Below are 25,060 nucleotides of genomic sequence, written 5' to 3'. Positions count from 1 at the left end.
ATATGCAGGACAAAGTTGCCCAACACCATATTTCTCCCTTCTTATAATTTTTTTCTGTAATTCATAAAGTTGACTTTTTTGTGCGGTAGGGGAGGAGAAGGAATTTGAAGCTGCTGAGGAAAAAAAAATTCTGTTTCTGTACCCTAGCTACTAATCTTCTAGTGGGAATTAATCTAGACATTGCTTCCTTTTTTTATTCAGAATTCCTTTTTCAAGACATATTACAGAAATAATCGCTATTGCATATATGTGCATTATATGAAAACTTGGTGTAGTCATGAAGTTAACCATCTGTTTTGGAGATGGACTACATGACTTCACTGAATATGAAATGGTAAAGTGATCATTAATTCTGATGTTGTGATACAGATATTTATTGAAGTGCCCTATTCACTGGAATAGATGGGAATTAGTTACTTTTTAAGTTTTAGTCATTAGTATTCTGCCCCTTGTCAACAGTAGTTCAATGTCAATAGTGTGTAATTGTGTAAAACTATTTTCTGGATTTAAAACAGAACCCTATATTGTGACATTTTCACTTATATTTTTATCACATTAATTTTTGCAAAACCTGTTTTTTTCACCTGTCAAAACAAGTATGCATTGCATACTTTGCATTAGTGGACAAAGGCAGCATCAATATTAAAAATTCACTTTCTGGTTTATTTCCATAACTGAAAGAATATTTGGTTATAACTTAAGATTGTTTTCCCAGTTACAGGTTTGGATTTATCCATGTGTTCTTTCTTTAGCAGATACTAAAGCTGGAGATAAACAATATGGTAGCAGCTTTCTGGCAGACAAGTGTATGCTATTAAAAAATGAACATGCATAACCACCATCTCCAAAGAGCATAGGAAATTACACTCAAAAAGTGCAATTTCTTGTACGTTTGATGGAATTGGTAACTGAATCAACTGGTTTAGACACATGAAACTTGCAGCATGTCAACTAATGTAATAAATGTCAACTATATAAAATATCAACTAGTTTTATTATGAAGGCACTTTTATTTAAAAGCAAAGCAGCATTAAAAGTAAGATACTGGGCTAGGTCCTTATTTGACAATGTTCATTCTGTATGTGTAAAGGAATCAAAAGTCATCTTAGTCAAGCCTGAGGAAAACGAGGATGAGAAAACAATACACCTCACCCTGCCTTATGCCATCCAAGGTGGGTAACAAAATGAAATCTAACAGGATTGTTGCCGTCATCAGCTTCTTGAGTACAACAGTTACTTTAGGATGTATAAAACCAATTATGAGGGGTATAGCTAGAGGACTCAGTAAATCCAAGATGTGTAGCTAGAAAATAAGGTAATATACTGGCAAAGTAACAAGCAAACCCTTATGTTCATAACTGCTTGTCAGCTTAGTGCAGGTTTTGGACGCTGTTCATCATGTAAGTTTAAGCAAATGTGACTGCAGTGTAACATCTATGCAAATATAATACAGGATTCTACTTTAAATATTTCATTTTCTAGCTACTGAAATTGTCCATTTTCAGCAGATTTTGTTCCATTCTTTGAAACTGGTCATTTGTTGTCTGGCACTCTACTATTAGTGCCAATTCTTGCTCCTGTTGGAATTTTAAAAATACAGCCTCAGCGAAGTTTTTGATTAACACACAAAAGCCTTTACATAAAGGGAAATATTTTTTTTCCCCCAATCAAAAAAATAAAAAGACTCTTAGAACAGTTTTGTTATCTCACTTCCTTAGTAGCATCTAACTCCTCCTCCTCCTCCTCTTCCTCATCTTCATCTTCCTCCTCTTCTTCTTCGTCTTTTCTTAGCATACTGCTGGAAATCTGCTAAAACAAAAATCCAGCAACGGTAAATCAAGTGTTTGTTCTCCTGAAAGAATTCTCTGTTGGCATTTCCAGTCTAAGTACTTGTAGGTTTTTCGTTTAGGGGAGAGGGAGAAATTTTTTATCCCTTAACCCTTCAACTTCTAGTAACATGCACTATGCCAACAGAAGGACATATGGCACAGAATATAAATACAGTAATGATTTTTAAAAGCTAAAAAAATCCCCGTAGTCCTGAGAATTATTATAGGATAGGGAAAACTATGCATTGATCAAATTAATGTGAAAAAATCAACAGGATGTAAGTCAGTTTTTTTCTGGGGTGGCTGTTGAGACAGCAGGCTGAAGATGAGTATTAAGGCATAATCTTATCTTGAAGACATCAAACCTCTTCAGTTAAATGAAAAATTAAACACGATGCTGCTCTAAGCTGTTTTTGAGAATAAATTAGACAAACTTTACTAGAAGAGTCTTGATTCATATATGAACTTCTTTCCCTGCCCATCAGCACTTGCCCTTCAGAATGATGCAGTAGTCCTTTTTTGGTTCATCAAATGTTAAAAACAAGTGCCAGCTGCCAAGCTTTCATCTCATCTGACACAGTCTGCAATCTATACTTTCTTCTAATGAGGGCTTAATCTAATTCCTATTGAAGACAGATTCTTCACAGAAGATGCAACATTTACAATTTAAAGTAGAATATATGGGGGTTTTTTCTTTCCCCATGAGAAAAGGAACATTAAAGATAGTTATACAAGTCATCTGGAATGCTTTTGAAAAATGATTTTAGGTTCAGCAGTTCTCTAAGGGCATCTGCAGTGCTAATTTTGGTTGTATTTTCTGAGTTTTTCTCACATAAGTGATATAATAAAACTTCAGTATTGAAGACAAAACTTGCCTTTTTTTCTTTTTTAAACAACCCCCTATTTTAAAAGTCCTTAAATGCTGGTTATTAACTTGACTTCTGAGATTTCATAATACATACAGCTATGTATGTAACAAAAGTTTTTTGTGTGTGCATAAAGCGAACTGCAATCACTGAACTAATGAAAGCAGAAAAATCCTTAGTCTTGTTGATGCTCACAAAGTACATAATTTAGCTTGAAGCAAATGCTTGCTTACAAATCTCTGAACATAAGTGACAATGGATTTAATCATTGGATGAAGCTGGGTTAACTTGAGTCTAAATGCCTAAACCAGCAATCTTTCATTCTGTGAAAGAAGAAAAACACAATGACACTGATTTGTAATTGGAGATTAAGGAGTGCTGCAGATTGAGCCTGTTTACCAAGGTAGCTTCATTTCAATGGATAGGCTAATTTTCCAAGTTTTTTCTAGTTAAGAGCATCTGAAATTCTTAAGCAGAACTTCAATCATATTTCTGAACAAAAGCTCCCCCTTCCCTTTCCTGAAATAAGAGGTGCTATTTTCACTTCAGGGCTTTTTTCTGCTCACTACTCAAGTACCTCTGACCATACTGTAATTAACTAAATAGTAAATTAAATATTATCATTGGTGGCAGTGAGGTGGTGGCAAGATGGCTAACCTAAGAACCCAACTGGATCAGTCAGGCAAGTGAGAAAGGAAATTAGGCAGTTTAAATCCATGTTACTTTGCCATAAAGCTAGAACATACCAGTATTTGCAAATTTAATTTTTGATTACTTAATGCTGAAAAAAGAATTTAATTTAAAAAATTTAATGGAATCTGATAATTTGTTGCTCATCATAAACAATTTTATGTGAAAATGTTTTTTTTTAAGTTTGCACGTAGGTGATGACTGTCCTTGCTTAAGCTGTTAAGCTGCATGTTTCACTGCATGTGTTACTACAGAAAGCACGGCAATTCTCTCATGTCTCACACAGCAGGCAGTGTTGGAACACCTGGATGCAGACATCTTCAACCATGGTTAAAATGATGCTTTGCTGTCTTAGAAGGCAGGTGCAAAACAGTTGGCTATATTAAATGCATGTGGATAAAACTTGTGTAGTTAAGCTTGATTTAAAATATCTAGAAATGGTCATTCTCTTCTGCTATAGTTCTGTCTGAAGTACAGCATACCAACCTGAATCAGTAAAATGAAATGCTGAAAATAAATTGCCAAGTGCAAAATGAAAGGATTGACAAAGGATTGTCATGAAAACTTAAATGGCCTTTTCAGAACTTGTATAAAACTAAGTATCTGCAATAGTCATGTTTAAAGAAAGCCCTGAACCCCTGAAGAGGTTTTTTCATAATGGGGAGCCATCCTATGAAAAACTGCTTCCCTGGTGCATAAAAGTTTTCTCTTGTGATCATAGCAATTGCATAGAAATTAAAAAATGCAAGTCGCCTTGTACTGTCAGTGCAGCTGGGGACATTAATTCTTTCTAGCAGGATTGGCCATGGCTCCTTTTCTTGCGGTTTTATGGTACTGTCTGCTAAATGAAGCCTGGCAAGTAGGATGGAAAAACTAGCATCTCAGTTACTTCTGCTAGTCCGAGTGCAAGTTGAAAACAACTATGGAAGTCACGGGGGGAAAGAGTTAGTTGCGGGACAAAAGCATTAAGATGGACACAAAAATATTAGTGGTCTTTGCAAATTTCTGCTTTTGATAATTTAGCATACAGTACTCCTTTCAGAATACTCACTCCAGCAGTAAGTGACAGGACACACTTAGATTATCATGTTGCTTCACAAAGCAACATGACACTTAGATTACAACGTGACACTTGGATTACAACATGACATCACGTTAAGGCACCAGAACTTTAAAAGAAGGTAGCTCTTTGTGGAAAAAATGAAGCAAGCTCAAGGAGTACTTTAGTTTTTTTAATACGGGAATAATACAGAAAGATAGTCCACAGAACCAGAAATAAATTCAAGGATGGTATGTGCTAAATCTTCTGAAAGACAAGTATTGTGTTACCAGTGCCATTTATCCCATCTTGGTATGCCCTGACTACCTACCCCCACCTACAGGTTAGTGATTGTGTGCCCCCCTCTGCCCTGTAGTCTTAGTCTGTGTGATTCAGTGAACTGCTTACCGTATTATTTATATTGCTTTAAATTGCAAATTCCAAAGTACTACATTATGGTCAGTAAATGATCAGTAAATGATTATTATGTAGCATGAAACCAGACTTGTGTAAACTTTGGGAGTGAAAGATTTACAGAAAGGTAAAACAAGTCACCTGAAGGTTTTTCTGAATGCAACATTTTTTGCTAGTGAGGGGTTTGGTGGGTTCCAGAGATTAGAGAGCCCTTAGTGTAATTCAAGGCAGTGATCCTGATGCAATATACTATTTGCAGAATCAGAAAGGGCAGCATGGGGGATGTATGGAACAGGATGCCTGCCTCTTCCTCGCTGCCCTATAGTGACTGCATTAGTAGGGTGTTCGAGGCCTTTTTTCTGCCATGTGATCCTCCTTTGCAGATACATTGCATAGCCCAGTAAGATGACATTATTTTGAATGTATTGCACTTTCCCTCTAGGTCTAGATGACTTCCTGTTCTTTTCAGGCATTCCAGTTAGAGGTTATGAGAACATTAACATCTGAAGTTATTGCTAAAAGAGGTCTAGGAGAAGAGTAAGGTAAACTTGGAATTTAGACAAAATGGAGTTCTACTCCATCTCTGAGAGAAATCACAGTGTACACACATTGTTTTCTGTTGGTTTTTGTTTCTTTGGGGGGGGGGGGGTGGGTGGGTGTTGTTTTTTTTTAAGAGAGTCCAAACCATAGCTAAGTGTGGCACCTCAAAGTAAGTACAGATGCTTCTATACCTCTGATACAGTTTTACAGCACTGCAGGAAGTTCTCAAGGAAGATAGCAACAGATTTTTGACAGCTTCCTCTGGTCTTCAAAAAAATGAACGGGTAGGTATTTTTTGAAGTAGCTTGAATGTGAAATTTGCTTGTTTGATAGGACAGGCAACTTATTCAAAGTCAAGGTTGGTCTTCATGCACTTGCATCACTGCGTTCTTTTAACTCAACTCATACTTTCAACAGAATGACTTAACTAATAATTGATCCTTTCTGTGTTGAGAGAAGAGAAGGGGTAATGGTATGTATGAAGTCAAGAAAACTTTCTGGCATTGCAATATCAATGCATGATTCTATCCAAAGAAGAAAAGTGGGAAACGTACATTTTAAGTTTGGCCATCTTTGTCTTTAACTGAAACACTGATAATCATCTTAAGTTACACGATTAAGGCTGCAATAAAGAAAAAATAATTTAGCCATTCTGCAATGTCTGCAAGTTTACTGCTGCAAACAAGTGTCAAATATTTTTGCAAGGTAGCTGGTTCAAAAGCAGTGGCACTTTCACTTATTTTTATCATCCTCCTTTTCCTCACCAGCTCAGAATTTTCAGAGTATAAAAGGAAAGGTCTGTTGGTCATGGGTTTTACTCTGCTGCTAGGAGGTATCACTAGTCTGAGTTAGGATCTGGTAGAGAATCCACACTCTAAGATCGGGATACTGAGACTAAGAATATGCGTTATTTAAAGAATGTCAATTCTGTTTCCAGTAAGCTCCTAGATCTTTTTTCTGCGAGATGCCACAGTTTGTTGATGAAAGAAATAATATAGCTGGACATGGCTATTTTTCAAAAGGAAACAATGCAGCTTTAAAAGCTGATTATGTTTTTTCATCAAATAAAAATGATATTTAGAAGCTGCATTGTTAAAAGCTTACTATGATCTTTATGCCCTTGGAAGTGTCTTTACCTCTGTAACTGTCCTGAACTGAGTAAACATAGTGGATACATGTACATGTACATTAGCTAAGGCTTTACTTAAGACATTCTTTTGATACAGTGATCTAGCATTTAATTTTTCTTTCTTACCTGTACTGTCCTCAATGAAGATTTTAAGGTGCCAGTTCTTTGCAGGGGGGACTTTGAATTTGCACGAACTATGTCTAAGCGAGATTGATAGTCTGGTGGATAAAGTGAGCTCCGAAAAACCTGTTCAAATGAAGGAAGCTATGACTTGGGTACCATGATACAGCTTGCAAGCTAGCAATCACCAAGACTGAAGCTAACAAAAATGCAGCATTGGACAATTAAACCTGCTCTAGAGATAGGCATCAGCTGTAGTTCAATCACTTTTAGCTGAAACAACATCCTTGCTCAACACATTTACACAGTCAAAGTAAACATTCTTCAGAGATCTCAGGGGATTTACAAGAGGAAAACTGCAATGGTTTCCCACCGACATATGTAGCTGAGTTTCATGCTAACCTAGAGGTATGAACCCCAGCAACTCCCTGCAGGCTTTCCAATTCTTGGAGAGAGAAACTCTTAGCCCCTTCATAAGCAAATCCTTGCTGCCAGTCACAGCTGCATCAGAGAAATTTTCTCTGAAATGTACAGGAGATGTGCAGCTCAAGAAAAATCGGGGAAAACCCTTAGAATATAGGGGAGACTGTAATATCCATTATATTTACCAGTTCCTTCCAATAGCCAAAGAACAAATTACAGACTAACAGGCTGATACTAAAAATAAAGCAGCTGTTCATGCAAGACTTTATTAATAATAAAGTCCAGGAAGATGGTAGAATTATGGTCAGTCAATATTTTTGTGGAAAGTAAATATTATCCAATTAACAGGACATATAAAATGAGATTAGAAATTTGGTTGTGAAAGACAAAGTATTAACTTAAAGGATATTTTTGAAGTCATGCCACATGACATTTCAATTGTGAAGCCAGAATAGTACAAAATTGCCATGGTGTAGTTTAAATGAAGTAAAAATACCAAGTAGTCTCAAATGTGACAAGAATCCTAATTTTGTATGTCTTGTGCTAACTGAATACCACCATCCTTGGTCCTGAGCTATGTCATGGAAAAAATAAAATTAGGACTGGTAAGATTTACAAAAAAAGACAGAAAATGATCCAACTTTCTTGACAAGTTGAACACATATACACAACATACATTTCAAAGATAGTAAGTTTAAAGGCCCAACATCCAGAAGAACTGCAAGAATGAATAAAGGACTGAAAAACAAGTCTTGGAAAAGAGAGACTATAACTCAAAGAGAACAGAAAGGGTGACTTGAGAGGAAGGTATAAGTGCCATAAGACAAAAAAAGCAATTTGGTAACTAATGTCTCTTAATTCTATAACAGCCTAATGAAAAACAATGACTGAAATGTGAAAACAAGCAAACAAAACTCAGAATAGAAGAGAGTTATTTTTAATGAGATAATTAATCTTTAGAACATCTTACTAGAGCAGTGTAAGATTTTCTCTCACTGTGCATGTTTACAATGAGATTCACTGCAGAGGTTTTCTTTAAGAACTATGATTAGCTGAACTTGGAGTGGCAGTTAATTTAGGAAAAGTCTCTTATCCTTATTTTGTGGGAAAGATTAGATAGCCACTGCAGTTCTCCTCTGTTTTTAAAATCTCTGACTTTATAAACCTGCATGCTTTTGCTGGAAAAGCACAAAAAAGGGCTCAGTATACTAAGAAGTTTGTTCTGAGAACCTGAAACATGTTGCATTTTCTGCCTGGGACCTGTATAGCCCCAAAGTGTGAAAATTGTTTTTATGTAGTAAGCAAATGGAAAAGCAAATCTTAATCACTCTTACCTCTAAATCTTCATTTTCATCAATATTTTGGATATTTTGGTAGGCAGCAGTATATATCTCTAAAGCTTTCCCATGGAATAACATTTCAATAGTTATAAATTCAGAAAATATGTTCTAAAAGCAAATGAAAACAAAGGTTTTCTTAATGCAGTAAAGTACGTTTCCACTTCAAATACAAGAAATTACTGAATTCTGTACTTGGTATTTATACAATACAAATAACTGCATGATACCTAGTACTTTTACGTAGTCAGATCTGAATTTTAGAAATTAAACATAAATGTTGGCTAGGCTGTCACGCAGTTTTTATTTCATACTAAATTCCAAGTAAATGCTTGAAAAACAAAGAGGAGACTCATTAGGAATAAATAAAATGCCATGCTGAAAACTCCCTTGATATTCCTTGATACATATATTTGCAAGATGTAGTCAGTGAATTTTTGATGTATTGATGGCAGTCTTTTATAACAGGTTGGGGATAAATTATCTATAAATTTTATACATACTTATAATTTACAGGTAATTATATATTTTATATAATAAAATATTCTTTACATATATATATATTAAAAAACAACGATGACAGCTTCAGAACTCACACAATCTTTTTCATATTACTCTAGCATCCAAGTACTGGTTGGTTTGGTTGGGTTTTTCAACCATCTTTCGTTCTTTCCTACTTAGTCTGTTTCCTCCCCCCAAATAAAAAAGTATCTCATTTCAGCAATTTTATAATTAAATTTGAGATCACATAATGCAAGTGTTTTTCAGTCACTATAGTCTTTGGGACTTAAGCCACTTTATGTTTGACATTAAGAGAGAAATGAAAACTTTGATTATTTGCACTCGCTGAACATTTTGTGCTTGCTGCATGAGTAAAAGTTTTAATGGCAGTAACCTACACAAATTTCAGCACAGATAAATGTATTATTTACTTATCACTCTTTCTGATAATTTTGCTGATATTAATCCACATGTATCATTCCACTAACAAATGCAGCTACCAGTAAAGTAGAATACAGCACCTGTTGGAAGTGCAGACACTAAACAATCAGATACAGGAAAATTCTGAATTCAATAAACTGTAAGAATAATGAACTGACTTTTTAATTGCAAGTTCATGATATTTGGATTATGAAATATTAATGAATACCACAAGATTTGTATTTATGTAGGCTTAAGTTAATACTAAATGTTGCTAATCTTGCCAGAGTAACTATAGTAACTTTATTATGCAAGATGAAATGTGCTGTCATATACTGAAATGTGAGCACACATACTTTTATGTCCTTTATTTTCTGTTTCTCAAAATTATCAATGGTTTCCTCTAATTGCCGTGTTGTTCGGGTTGCATCCAGTGAAGCTCTGTGCAATTCACTTTCAGCCTGGTAAAGTAACACAAAGGTGAAATTAGTCCTGTATTTGATACAAAGATATTTACTCTAATTGCCATGAAAACATTTAAGTTCAGGTTTTCAAGATACTACACATCTGTGTTTCTGTATTTGTAAATTTGTTTGTAGCTTAATAAACAAATAAAGATGCCTTCTACACCATTGTGACTTTGATCTGAAACATGAAAAATGACTAGCTGCAGCCAGTCGGGAAAGTTCCACTGCCCTAATCCACTTTCTGTAATAATCATCCGCTAATTCCACTGAGCCAGCCCTGACACTCCACTGGTGACACAGTGACTGGGTTCAGGGAATTAACCCAGCGCAAGGGTTTACCCTTCAGAAAAGTTAAGATATTTCTTAAGCTGGTATAAAAGAGAGGGTAGGAGTTCACAGGCCGGAGTGGTGAATGAGCAGAAAAGATCACCCTTTATTTTCAAGTGCAGATCAACCTGCTGAGTCTAGAACAAATCTTTTCCAGTGTTATGCACTGAACCTCGTCTTACTAAGATTTTATGAATTATTTGAATAGATAATAGAGCAGCAGCTGGAACTAATGCACTACTCCCATAAGTATCTCAATCAGCAGACTAGAGTTAATACCATTTTTATATCCAAAAGCATTTCAGGTATTTTATATTTTTAGTATTTTTATATTATTAAAATCTTTTATAAAAACCATCTTCAACAGGGCACTGGGAAGGCGACACACCAACCAATCCCTACAGTTTTTCTTATTTTGTTACTACAAAAAGCATTTTAGCTATGTATTTTATTAGATATAACTATGAACTTTATAAAAATGCACACTACCATTTCAATAAAGATATTGATGCTATTCTGGTTAAGTAAAGTCTGAGAACTGTATACTATTACAAATTAATGATGTAAAGATGCAAGAGCTTGCACTTGAAGACTGCAAAATTTGGGTCTAAACTTATTTTCCATACATTACTAGTCAAATGTCATAGACTAGTCAAGACAGTATTTACTTACAGGCTCTGTCAGTGAATATCATCAGGAATCTATTCTGTGCTGGGATTTGGAAATAGTATAAGCATCAAGTAATTGCATCCTACGATCAAGACGTAGGATTCTTCCCATTTCTACAACACTGCAACTTAAGAGAGCAACTTTTTTTTTAAAAATGAAAATAGACACCACAGCCCCAGTTCCTATGATCTAGTTTTTAGTGTTGTATGCATATGGAAACCTAAGGCACAAGGCATGTTCTGTCACTTCTTTTTCTTTGATTATAATCTGGTAACTTTATATTACAGGATTATGAAGTTGTAACAATCTCATTACAAAAACAGCTTAAAGTCATAGACAGAATTCTGCCATTACTGGGCAAACAAAATTGGTAATGATCTTTAGTAGTACATAAAGTCACATGTTCATCTTGCTTTTGCCCAAAACACAGAGGGAAACAGACTAAGAAAAGACATTTTGTGTATTCTCAATTATTACAATCACTCTCTGTAAATGAAGGCAGCTGTTATGCAAAAGCAGCCACTACACATGCAAATACAGTATGTTATTTCTATGATAATCAAATATATCTTCTCAATCCATCTTGAATAGACTGGCCAGATTTTGTGCGCAGATGCTTTGGGAAAGGAATTTTGTTTGTTGTGGAATGAAATGTCTAAACTTGCAGAACCTGCATAGTTTGCACAACAGCAGTTTGGTATTTTCTCTTCTGAAACACTTACCTGTGACTGGAAACGTTAGTAAAGGAAAAAAATGGCAAAATAACAATCAATATTCATAAAAGTATCTGTTTTCACTTCTACTTTTAATATGTTGTGAAGCATTTACCTCAGCTACTTCAAAACTTATGTATACTTGGAGGGTGCTATTATTATGTTGTCTGAAGCTTCCTGCTCCAAGACATTACTTAGCTTGTTACAACTTTGCTAGAATTCAAGTATCCAGGCAAAAATATGTCAGTACAGCAGTTTGTCTTGGACTGAGGGTTTGGTTATTTATTTATAAAAAAAAAAAAATTTAAAAAAAATCAGACAACATAGGTAGACCCATTTCAGGGGGAAAAAAGAAAAATCAATTCTGATTTTAAAAAATACAATTTTATATTAAAAAAAAATATCTGGTAAGGTTTTCATGTCAAAGCTGTACTACCCCCAAGTTTTATAAGATGAACTTGAAATCTGGGAGTGAGTACAGATTCTTTGCTATCTGTGGCCAAAGCTGTTAGCTGCTGAAACATCAGAGTTGCTCAAGAATAAGAGAACGACTGCTGGAGCCTAACAGCTATACTAACGAACATGGTGAAGCCTCTCTTGGACCAAAAAGCTGACCTGCATACATCCTCAAAAGCAAATGAACATATTCCTGCTCCCAATTCTTTTTATGCATTTTGTGTTGATCACTTTAAAATGCAAATATGTAGCGTTTGGTGCCTTTGGCCATATGCAAAACCAGACTGAGATTTAATAACTCTTCAGGCAAAGTCTTAAGTACAGAAAACACAGGTGTTACAAGAAGCTAAGCCACAGAAGGATATTACACAGAAGGAGTAGCTTAGCAAGAGACAAGAAGAAACAAGCTAGGTGCCAGCCATATACTGATGGATTCAACTGGGAATTAGCACAAGAGGGAAAAAATTGGGACCAGTTTCCCTTTGGGGAAAATAGCTTACTGTTACCATTTACTCCATTAATTCTAATGGAACAGAACTCTGCATCACAGCTCAAGTTCTAACCCTATGGCTCACATCCATATGTCTTTATTACATGAGGAATTCTAATTAGTCATCACTTGATTTAACTGATTTGATTAATATTAAATGGGAATTCTTTGGCAGAGACAAAAATAAAATGTAATTCTCATCGGTGGCATTTGACCATCACAATTTTTGCTCTTTCGGCAGTCCCATGCCCCAATCACTAGAAAGATCCTAATTTCTGAAATAAAGTTGATTAAATCTGACAAAGAACAGGACTGCTTCACTCCTGAGTCCAATGATAAGAGTGTAATAAAAAATAAACAGCACATCACCATGAACTTAAAATCTCTATCTTAATACACAGGCATAAGGGGACTGAAGTAGGATTGCCTTGATCCCCTTTAGTTTGGGATTTCCTAGATTCTGATTGCTTTAGAATTTGAAATTTCAATGAGATTTTAATGGAAATTCTGTGGAGGCTTAATTTTTCCCTCTGTGATACTGAATACTATACTGGGGAGGGTCACTGGTCTTTTGAAAGGAAGAGTAGTCCAGTTGAGTATTCTAACAGAATAACAACTTTCCCTTTCACATTTCATCTCACAGTTGGAGGAAACTCAAACCCCACCTAGGTACAAGGAAGCACAGCAACTACCAAAATGACAGGGAGAAAAACAGTAAAACAAAAAAAATCCACAGAAGTAAAAAAGGAGTTGTCTGATTACACTTATTTTCAAAACCCTCCAAATCCCTAGATGCGATCTATGCCTAGCTCTCTTGCATAAACATATCAAATACTTTGTAGTTTCTTTTCAATCAAAAAGGGAGTAACAAAGCAGCTATTACAAGCTGTAACTCATCATAAAGTTTAAGAAAAGATTCAACATTAACATAGGAAACTGTCCCTCTACAGAGGATTCTTCTCTTATTACTTTCTATACACAATAGTTTAATTCTCAAGAAATTTTTAAAATATTTCTTATAGCCATTAGAAATACAGGATACAATAATGTGTCGATCTGATGGATTCCGCTGACGTGTCTTTTCCAGTTGAGATAACTGCTTGGCTTCGCGGTTCTTTGCTGTTAAAGTTGCTTTAAGATCATCCTGGAAATAAAATGTTTTAGACATGTTTGAAATATATCTAGGATAATACTTTTCTTCATATATGCATTGCCTAGAAAACATGAACAAAACTTCTGCTTTTAACAAAACCAGATTTTACTGATCTTATCCTGTTAAATGATCCCCTGAAAGAGAAGTCAATGGGGACCAAGAGAGTTAGCACCTTGCACAACTCTCTGTAGCACACACTATAATTTAAAATGTGTGGGAAAAAAAGAAAAATACGTTTACAGCTTTTCATGAAAAGTATAGTAGATGGTCAAAAGCTAAGATCCCCAAAACAGTAAGAAGACAGGCCCATTCTGAGCTTAGCAATGGAACAAAGGTGGCATTTAGAAATAAAAAGTGGCATCAAATAAATCAGTAAGAAAAAAACAAAACAGGCAGCAGTCAGTACCAGTCAGAAGGTATGGAGAACACAAAACTGATTCACAGAGCTTAAGGTGCCATAGAAAATCCATGGCTGAGAGTGTTAAACTGCATATTTATATATGCAGTTAGTAAGGTATTTAAATATATTTGGAACAAAATACATCCTAGTAATGCTGTAGCTGGAGAAGATGAAATTTCTTGATCTAGAAAAGGCAGACACTGTTGATAATTATTTTTTGCTCCTCATTTCCAAAGGAGAAGTAGGATGTACTTCTAGGAAGATCTGTGACAATTTAAGAATGTTTACGTAGCACTCTCAAATTCTTGTTCATGCTATAAAACTCTGTTTTGCAAATAGTTTGGCATTCAAGGAATTTAATATCTGTCAGTCAGATATTTATCATTCCATTGACACTGGAGTGGCAAAATGACATTAATTTTGATGGCTCTAATTTAAAGGAGCAGTACCTTAGAACAAGCAGAAATACAGCCCAAGGAACCAGTCTAACAAAGTCTGAGGCAGGAGTTGAGCATGCATTTCAAACCATCATTTCCTCTAAAAAGACCCATTTATCTACCACTCCAGAACGGAGTGGATTAAAGCTATTAAAAAACTATTGTGTCAGGAAGTTGTCCATGCTCCTTCCTTGCATTTCAGAGTTTTAACTTGGTTGTTGGTCTCCTTCACCCAGAAAGACATGCGACCAAGAATGTGTCTCTTTCAAAAAGTTCTGTGATCCTGTGACTGGATCACTAATCAATGACAAGCACAAGCATGCCAAATTTCAGAGTGCTGTGTTTCTTCAATTATGAGTCTGTACATGAACTCAGAATCAAACCACGCAGCTTCTTCCTTGTTTCTATTCTTACTGTTTGTTTCTATGTCCTTGTGTGTATCACTGACATTTTGCTTCATCTTTAGGGACACAGAGCTGGTTTCTGATAATAAAAACAACTGCATCTTTAGCTCATCAAAACTAATTTTGCTGCTGTTCTTTCAAAAGGGAATTTACACCACCTTTAAGGCCATCTGAAAGACTGCTGGAAAAGTCTTTCTCCATTATGAAAACCATGCAGCTGCAAGAAAAGCAGTAATAGAAAACAATTTTTTTATTGCTTTACATTCTAAATTTTAGTGTTATTTAATGACTGGGCCCTGTTAACAGGACTGACTTTCTAGGTCCATTTAAAACAGTCAATCAGATTTAACGCTGTGGCTGAAAGGGTTCTGACTTTCATGCAAAGTATACCTGAACATGCTAAGGAAACCACTAGAGTTACCATTATAAAATTCACTATTTTCTTTCTAGCACATAGTACTTTGGAAATACCTACAGGGACTGCACTGTTCCCTTCTCTACCTCTGTTCTCTGTAGCAACAACAGCCACCAAACATACTTCTCTGCTAGAAAAGATTTGGTGCTAGCATGGCTATAGTGGTGGAGCTATATACAAGTTTTGGATGTACAAAGATAGGGCACAGATACATACATATTGTGTCCAGGATGTTGAAAAACTGAAAAGGGTGCAGAAAAAACCCATTAAAAATATTCAGAAGCTGTGGAAAATGCCATTATGGTTAAAGAATTAAGGTCTACATTATTAGCTAACTGAAAAGAATGAAAAATTGGTTTTACTAGCATCTAAATACCTTCATCCAGAAAAAAACAGAACATCACAGCTCTCTTTAATCTCAGTGGAACATATAACAAGAACCAAAGATTAGATGGAGTCTTTAATTTAAAACAAAACACCATAAACATCAACTAACCAATAACTACCATAAACAGTCCTACATTCCCCTCCAGTGTCTTCATACCAAGATTTGACATGTTTTTGGAAAATATGCTTTAATTACACCCAAGGAAAAATGAAATGGAATGTAATAGCCAGTGAGATAAAGGACAGGTACAGAGAATATAAAATTATTCATAGTCCCTCTGGATTTAAACTATGAATTCAAGTCACACATAAGAACTCTGGTCAGCCATCTAATTTCAAACCATACAGAAGTACAGCTACAGTCCATCCACCAGACAATGAGCTGGCAGATCCTTATCACTGTACTGTTACCTGCTTTAGTCACTGAAGTTATTAAAGCAAACCAATCCTTTCTTCTGCAGGTGGATCACCTTGGTTTTATGATGTCCTGTTTTATATGAAGGAACCAGGAACAGAGTTGCCAAAAAGCAGAAAAGTAAAGATTGATATATAGAACAATGAAACAGAAAGAAATCCTAAAATCCTACATTTAAGCTGCATTACAGGACAAGAATATTATATTAGCTTCCACTGAAGCTGCTAAATCCTGCCCCAGAGAGCTACTCAGCATAGTAAACCCAGACATGTGCATGAAGCAATTTTATTGCATTAGCAGTTAAAGGACAACACTATTCTGATTGACCTAGGCCTCTTTAAAGCATTTATTATCACAGGACATTGATGTCTTACCTCACAGAAATAGTAACAGTTCTTTTTAGATACAGGACAAAAATACTTTGTGTACACCCTGGAACAGATCCAGTAAGTAGCAGTGAGAATATCCCCTTTATAAATAGCTCTCTAATGACATATTCTGCCTGGTTTTACTTAATCAGCTAATGTAGTCACAGGTAAAGCAGTTCTACAACTAGCACCCTGTGCTAGCTTTACATGGGTGACAAAACTTCCTTCTTCACTAAAAATGTCCCAGTGTTTAAAGATGATAACTGAAGACCAGACAGTAGAAGTTTTAACCAAGGTTTATGGTGACGGGCAGAGGGAAAAGAAATACAATCATTTACAGGCCTACATCTTTAGTGGAGTCTCTCTTATTTAACAGGTATGTTGATAAAATAGTTAATTCCATCTACAGTTTAAGAATGCTCTTGTACTCACTGTAGCCAAGATAAATATTACGTAATGCTTTCTGGCATTCTGAAAGGCAAAGATGATAGGAAATGCCATTCGCTGTTGCAAGGGATGGTCTGCCTTCAGTTGCTTCTGTCCTCAGCATTTACCGGCTATCAGTGGCAACACACCGCAGGACAGTATCTTCAATCCCCAAGCACTACTGTAGTGCTCTGTGTCTCCTCAACAACGCTAATGCCACAAACACATGAAACTTGTCTTCCACCCTCAACATTTGTATCCTGTAGAATACTCAGTCAGTTCCAGGTCTCAGAATCTGGGTTTCAGAGTGACTGTTAAGATACCAAATTCTAGGATACAGGCTCTGAAGTCTACAACTCTGCTAAGGACTACCAAACGTAGTACTGCTCAAGTGCAGGATGCATTTCCTTCATAACCCTTTCTCTAACAACCGAGATAGCTGTGCAGTAAGTTCCAAACACTATAATTGGTTCTGCACCGTATTTAAAAGGTACAAGAACAAAAACATATGAAAAATGCTAGTTTGAGATGCAATGCCACAATGTACTCAAATTAACCATGATGAACACAGTGTAAGATTTTTGTATGTAAAATATCATCAAATAATGATAATTTTACATTTTGACTTATATAGGTTATGATACATATATATATATATATATATAAAAGTTTACAGGATGAAGGTATCCTCTATGTAATATACAAGTATTACAAAGAACTACTTTCGTCCTATAAACTAGTATCCGCTTATTAAAATTTACTTGCTTGAGCTTATTCCTCCTGGAGGAAAGAAATTTACACATATTTTGTGGGAATATTTCAGACCCCTATATACACTGTTTCCAGAATGTAGCGAATGAAGGGACCTCATTTTTTTTGTGTATCTTCAGGTCATCCCGATGACTTTGCAGGACAGAGAGGGATTTGGGCCACTACCTATTTATCAGTTTCAAATAGTGTCTTCTACATTATGAACTTCAATGTAGAATGCAATTCTAAGTTAGAAAAGCTGTTAAAGGCAGCATATAGATGACAAAGAGCCAAAAGCATTACATGTAATTCATCTTTTGGAAGTCTGAATAACAACAACGACAGAAAAACATTATTTATAATGAAAAACATCCTGAATTTGCACTATCCAGGAAGTTTCACACTATCCACAATGCTTTTTTTTTTTTAGCATTTGCTTGTGCTCCAAGAGTCTGAATATCCTTGTCTTCACATCAAAGCTTTTCCCTCCACATATATATATATATAGCTTTAGTTCAGATGTATTACTATATAATTTAGCTAGTCTGATTACTGCAATATGAAAAATCAGAACCACTCCCCCCTGTAAAGTAGAAGTTTTCAACTGAGTGGCCAGAACACCAAAATGTTCCTTGTGAGAAAACAGGCGTTAAACCTACCCTTTTAAGCTTCACTATGGTCCCATAACTTTTCAGAGGTTCAACAACCTTGGCTTCAAGCCTGTCAACCTACAAAAGAAATCACAAGGTCACTAAAATCATCCACATCTATGGTGTGCAGAAAGAGGTAACAGTTCATTTACTAGTGACTCATCTTATTAGGAATTTAGTCCATATACGCTGAAAATATAGTGGGATGGAGGTTTTAAAAATATTGCAAAAACCAGAGGCAATTAAATTAACCAGTAAATAATTTGTATTTTGAGGAGCTCAAGCTGATTTCTCATGGAATTCTTTTTCTTCATTGGCAATACATCAGGATAAATGAAAAATGGAGATTCTAACAACTGAGTACTAAATGCATCAAGCACTGCATCTTGGAGATCTGTAGCTTTCTACCTAAAGATCAATGTATTTGCTCTACACTTGTTGATAGATTATGAACTACGCCATCTTTGCTATCAAACATACTATATGAAATGCAACACTTCTGTTCTTAAAAATAACGGAAACAGCATCACAGGTATTGAAAATATTAAAAATACCAACAACAGGCTGTGTAAAATGCATGAATGCTCTCATGGATGAGTGCATCTGAATTCTTGTTTCAGTTCTCCTAGTCAGAAAAACAGCTACATATGGTAGACAGGCAATAGGATAAGACCTGCATGCTTGTCAAAATTGACAATGCTGCCTGAGTGGCCCCAGCATAAGCTGCTGATGACTTCGGACCAGTGAGTCATCTGGCCCATGGTTGTTGTGTCCGCCTTAGGACAAGGTGCATACCTCTACTAGGAAGGGACAGACATTACACTCCCCTCTAAACTGGCAGTCACCAGTCAGTCAAAATCTATGCCAACTAAGCAAACATATCTCCTTTAGTACACCCTACCAGTGCACTGTCAAACAATTTCACTTAAACTAACAATAGAATAGAATGTGATAGGGCAGCAAGGCTCTAAATGAAGCACATGATATGGACATACCAAATAACCTGCCCATCTTCCTTTCTTACCCTTCCAGATGTGCAAGTATACCTAACACCTCAGCATTTATGTATCTAGCACTACAGCTGAAGACCAGGAATCGATAACCCCTAAAAGCTAATTTTCTCTTGCCCACATTGTCAATATATATGAAAACTGTTAATTAACCTGATGCCCAAAAGAAATAAAGCTGAGATTATCTATTTGGTTTTCATGAGCAAAGGAGAACTTGATTTAAAGGCTAAAAGCTTCTCTTTTCCTTTCCTGCCTCTGCCTTTTCTCCTTCAAAGGGCAGTGGTGGTCTGGGGACAGACAGAGTAGGAGAATGGTAGGCCAAATGTTAGTTTTTAAAAATGCACTTAAAAAAAAAATATCAAAAGAAGCAAAATCAGGTTGTTAAACAGGCACCTCAAAATTCAGTCATAGTTTAAAGGTGAAAACAGACAGAGAGATCATGCAGTCTGAGTTCACACACAACTTTAGCCATAATATAAATTTACCCTATTAACAGAGGGATAAATTCCTATTACATCAACTGAAGTATAAGAACCTAGATGTGGCTCAGCTGGAGCCAGATGCAAAAGAGCTTATGGAAAAAAAACCCCAAAAAACCAAAAAAAACCCACACTATCCACACCCTTGGATTTCTTATTACTTCTTAAAAATCTGGCCCTAAATACATTGTTAAAGATCTATGTGTATTCCTTGTTTTTCAAACCCTCTACTTAGTAGACTAGATACCTCATAGATTAAAAGCTTTTCTTTTTCTACTTTGTTAATATAAACTACTTGCGATGTTTCTTTAAAAAAAATCCTACCTGAAAACACCAAGAACGTCAACTACTTTAGTCTCTTTTTTAAATTATAATTTTTCTTAGATTTTCAAAACTATAAATGGGAATTTTCTATGCCCTACTGCAAGAATAGATATGTACTCCAAAAACTAGTTTGCGTACATGCAAATGAATTTAATTTGTCTTAAATCTCAGCATTTGGAATTCTGGATCATAAGTTACAGTTTGACTGGCCCTGCACAGAGATGTGTAAGTGGCAAAAACACCTTTCTTCACACTCTCATTGATCTAGCAGAAATGTGACTATATTCTCACATGTAGTCCAAATCAAGTTTGTACTTTAGTGTTGAACTACAGACTTACAAAATCTAGTGGTCCCTGATAGCACCTCAGAGGGGCTGTCAGTGCCCAGTGAAGCATTCCAGTTAGTATTCTCTTCCATACTGCTTCTGATAACAGACTCAGCAAAAGGAAAATGACTGATTTTACCTCAGCTGCTGCTAGACAATTCAAGTCACAAAAGAACACATTATTAACTATAGATTATAATCCAAAGTCTGAGACCAATAAAAGACTTATTCTGTCTCAAATACTGTGAGTGCTCATATGGATAAATGCACTGACTTCAACAGGACTAACCACAGGCAGTTTTCACTCAAGTTATTAGCAGAGTAAATGATGAATGCTTTGGCACCCTATCCTGCTTTGCCACTAATATATTTAAGTGTCTTTTATGTTTCTCTCCTGACTGCAGAGTATATGTTTTGCCTTTTAATCACAGATAAGTAACTGCAAAGTTCAGATGGCAAACAAAACATGTACAGCTTCAATTTTGTACCTCTGCCTGGCGATAATCCTGAAGTCTGGAAAATTCATCTGCAAAGTTTTTCAGTCCAACTTTTAAGTTTGGTGTCTCTGTGGCTGCATATGCATATATTTCATTTACTAGAAGATCTGCTTTGTCTCGTAGTCTGGCAGTTTTACGAACATATCCAGCAAATATTTGGCACAATTCACCAAAATGTTTTTCCACATTTGAAACAGCATCTTGTATTTGTCTAGTCTGATTGTCCCTGGATACCAAAGAAAAATAAGTGAAAAATAAGAAGAGGGCAAATGTTTACAACACATACAGAAGAAAAACTATATATTATTGATAATTTATACATAATTTAGATGTCTCATTTCAGTGCAAAATGGAAATCTATTCTTAAAAAGATAATGTTGTAACAGTCTGATGTAATATGTGCTTATTTATGAATTGATAACAAAGAAACAAAGCATGATTTATACTTAAAAACAAAGAACAAATAGAGGAAAACCCAAATCACAAAAATCAGCTTGGAAGTTTTCCTCCTGTGGTTAAGCAAAATCTCACTATTACTGTTGGTATTAATTACTAACATAGTGGTAACACCTACAGGTCTCAAAGAAGACTGGGTGATACAACTTCCTGCAAGAGTCTGCAATCTAAACAGACAAATCAGTGGTTGGAGAAATTAGGCAGTAGAGGGCAAATCTGTAAATGTATTAAGTGTTTTTTAAATTGTGAACAGGTACCAAACTGCTCCTGGTCAGCACTAGAGGATAAATATCCCTGCGAATTAGAGAAGAAAAGTGAATGGACACAAGTACAGAGATGAAAACTCTAAAAACACAGAAAGGAGATTCATCACGCCAACAAATTGTTTTCTTTTAAATTATATTAATTTAATTCATTTTTTTATTTGAACCAAATGCCTCTATGTTTTATTGACGATCTAGGTAAATCATTCTGAATTTTAATTCATCTATTTCACTTGATATTTTGCTTTCCTATTCCCACATTTGATGGTCTTGCTTTAGTTATGCTTCTGTGATAATATTAAACCAAAGCAGTGTCAGTGCATTCATACCAGTTGTTGATCTGAATCAACTACAGGACAATTTAGCTAACAGTAACTGCCAGATACTGGGTCCCAAGAAACCTCCACAGTCTACATGAGGTGGTTCATATGAAGTGCTGAAATTTTCAGCAAGAGAATTCACTCATACTACTGTCCCAGTGAGAGAGAGAAACAAAAACTCCCTTCATATCCTTAAGCTATCCCAACTCTAAATGCTGACCAATATTTAAATATTGACTTAATATCAGGAAACATCAGAAAAATTGGAAGAAATTTAATACTTTAAACAACAATGCAGTCAACTCAAATGAAGGACACCTTTCTTCTGGAACTCTTCACGAAAAATATTTCAGGCCAAAGTTCTGCTACGGGCAAAAACCCAGTTGTGTTGCTTCATGGCAAGCACGCTAGAAGCCTGTTCAAAAGAGATTTTGTTCAAAGAAAAAAAAATTCCAAGTAAGTTGTTCAGTCCTCCAGGACATGCTTGAACATAGAACCATTTGAATGGGAAAGGTTTCACCCAGTGAGTGGGAAAGTAAGTCTCATTAAGTATTAATAAAGTTGTTTTTCAAAATTAATACCATCTGATAAAATCTTCAGTAAAAGGTACATCTTTCCTATTTTATTGAAAGGTCTTCATGTGCGAAAGCGTTCCTCTCCCAGGGGGAAGCCTTAAGCACCTCTCCTCACCCACTTTACAATTTTGATCTCACAGTACTCCCATGCAAATAATATTAATTTTGGGACATGAAACACTACATTTCCTTGATGGGGGTGTGAAGAGTTCTTTTTTTTTCCCCCTCCTAATTATGTGTGACCACTTAAAGGCGGCCACAAAATCGTCAGCGAGAGGCCCGATTAAATCGGCAAGTCTTTTACTTCATCCCTGCATAGAACAGTAAGCCCAGAAAAGTTTTGCGGCCTTTGCCTGAGGAAAACAGAGGCGGACCCCCCACCCCGAGGGAGGTTCGCTGCTGTAAGTGGGACTGGGTCCGCATCGCCCCCCGGCCCCCACGCCGCTCCCCGGGTACCCTGACTGAAACAGGGCCTCCTCCTCTGCCCGGCAAGGCCAGGCGACGCAGCCAGCCGCCGGCCACGCAAGCAAGCCCCCAGGAGCAGCCCTCCGGGGCACGGGCAGAGACCCGCAGCAGGCACCGAGGCGGCGGCGCCCCGGAGGCCTCCTCCGCCCCTCACCGCACCGTTACCTGGCGTCCAGCCCTCGGCCCAGCAGCATCATGGCGGCGGCGGCCCGGCGGGAAGGAGGGCGGTGCTCCGCGTGCGCTCGGTTTCCATGGTCACCGCCCGCCCCGGCCCGGCCCCGCCCCGCCCCGCCCCGCCGTGAGGGGAGGCCGCCAAGTCCCGGCGGTCCGCGGGGACCGGCTGTCGCCCGCCGAACGACCCCGTCCCTTTCGGTGGCCGGAGGGCGGTTAGGTCCCGAGCCCGCCGGAGGGCAGGGGCTGAGGAGGCCTCCCGTTTCCGAGCGGCTGTTCCCAGGAGACCCGGACCGGCGAAGGAGCAGAAAGCGGGAAGTCTCAGAAAACTCATTTGTGGGGAAATACTCTTTTTTTTTTTCTTTCCCTCTTTTTTTTTTTTTTTTTTTTTTTTTTTTTGTACATCCAGGCTTGCCAACTGAGAAACAGTACCAGGGGAAGCGGCCCGCCGGTCTGCCGCCACTGAGGGAGAGCTGCTGAGGTTGGGCAGCCATGGGGAAAAATCCCATGGAGCGCCAGGAAAGGCCTTTAAAAAAAAGGGAAACCCCCCCACCAACCCAGTTAAAAAACCTGCAGGTGCCCTCTCTGTAAAGGCAATGTATTGGAACGTGACTAGGGACTGTGTGGGCATCACCCTGTCGCAGCGCTGAAGAAAGAGGCTGCTGGCAAAGTCCCAGCAAGTGTTGTGCAAGACAAATGCAGGAAAGGCTCTTGAGGGAAGGTGGGAAGTGTGCTGTGTCCAGTACAAACCTACCTGAAAATACAGCAGTGCACAAAAGCTGAGTACTTAGACAAGTGTTAGCATGTGTGTGAAAATTTCACAGGCTTGCCTGAGCATGTGAATAGAAACTGATTTAGTTAAGATTTGGTTCTTAACTTTCCATCTTTTTTTTCTGTTAAAAGTATATTATTTAGATCACTTAAGCTGAAGTTTTAATTCACCTGAAGCAAACTACTCTTCACATTATGAGGATCTATTTAGATCTATTTAGTGGTTTGCACCAACTAAGCTAAAATGAAATGATGCCATTTTTCCTTAGGGAAAGTCTGTGAAATCAGTGGTAAAACTTGCCCCAAAGGTTTGCGGCCCTTAAGGACTTGACAGACTAATACATCCAATCCCAAAATGTCCTTCAGAGGATGCAGGGGTGAGAGGTCAGCTGTTACCTGAAGTTCTTCTTTCGACTGCAGGCTAGACATGGCAGGCTATAATGCTTATTGTTAAATCAACCCCCTACCAATAATCTAATAAATCAGTTAAATGACCTAGCTAATAATGACATCACTATTATTAATGTGCAATTCTGTAACTCCTCACACTGTAGCAAGATCTGAGTTTATCATTCTAAGTCTTATTTATTACACACAACTACCACTGAATTACAATTCTATGACCTGTCTCTCTACCATGTCACGCTGCTTGTTATCGGGGTGCAATATGATCCATCTCTGGAACATTTTTTTTTAGGGAAATTTTTTTTTCCCCCAAGAAGGTCCCCCAAATTGCCCTTCAGTTATCTAGCTCATACTGTCTGCGTATTGTTTAGCTTGAATACTTTGAGACATACTGTTCCATTTTAGCCTTGCTTTCTCTACCTAGCTCCAAATAAGTCTAAGCCCTTTATCCTATATGCAAACAACAGACATACCAAAGCAAGGCTTATCCTGTTAAATGTGGGTGTTTTGGGTTTTTTCACTGTTTTGTGCTCACACAGCATCCTGCTCCTAAGTGCTTAAGTACAAATCGTTGCCCTTGACATGTTCTTTGGACAATCACCTGATCTCCTGCAGTGGTCTTGGCTCTTCACGAGGCCCCATACTGGACCTCTAGCTCATAAATTGTAACCCATTTCTGTAGTGTTAAGAGCTCTGAAAGTTGAAAATATCTATTCTGCTACTTAGAGCATATTTAGACTTGGTCACCCAGGAAAGCTCAAGC

General features: G+C 37.0%; 2 protein-coding genes across 3 annotated transcripts in view; one reads left to right on the top strand and one right to left on the bottom strand.

Moving 5' to 3' along the window:
* Nucleotides 1-25,060, top strand: part of VIRMA (vir like m6A methyltransferase associated) — a 696,173-nt gene that overhangs the window by 361,765 nt on the left and 309,348 nt on the right. The window lies entirely within an intron of this gene.
* CIBAR1 (CBY1 interacting BAR domain containing 1) lies at nucleotides 1,666-23,209 on the bottom strand. Of its 2 annotated transcripts, none has more exons than XM_049826355.1 (8): nucleotides 23,116-23,209; nucleotides 20,863-21,097; nucleotides 18,245-18,313; nucleotides 13,473-13,574; nucleotides 9,665-9,769; nucleotides 8,385-8,498; nucleotides 6,634-6,753; nucleotides 1,666-1,809 (listed from the first exon to the last, which is right to left on the bottom strand). In XM_049826355.1, exons 1-8 carry the CDS (start codon nucleotides 23,145-23,147, stop codon nucleotides 1,702-1,704), a joined length of 885 nt encoding a protein of 294 aa, XP_049682312.1. In that variant the 5' UTR covers nucleotides 23,148-23,209; the 3' UTR covers nucleotides 1,666-1,701. The 2 variants fall into 2 exon arrangements, with proteins under 2 accessions (XP_049682312.1, XP_049682318.1); XM_049826361.1 differs by having other exon boundaries at nucleotides 1,666-1,806.

Source organism: Accipiter gentilis, chromosome 2, assembly GCF_929443795.1.
Source record: "Accipiter gentilis chromosome 2, bAccGen1.1, whole genome shotgun sequence".
NCBI lineage: Eukaryota > Metazoa > Chordata > Aves > Accipitriformes > Accipitridae > Astur > Astur gentilis.
This window is presented reverse-complemented; position numbering and strand designations above follow the sequence as displayed.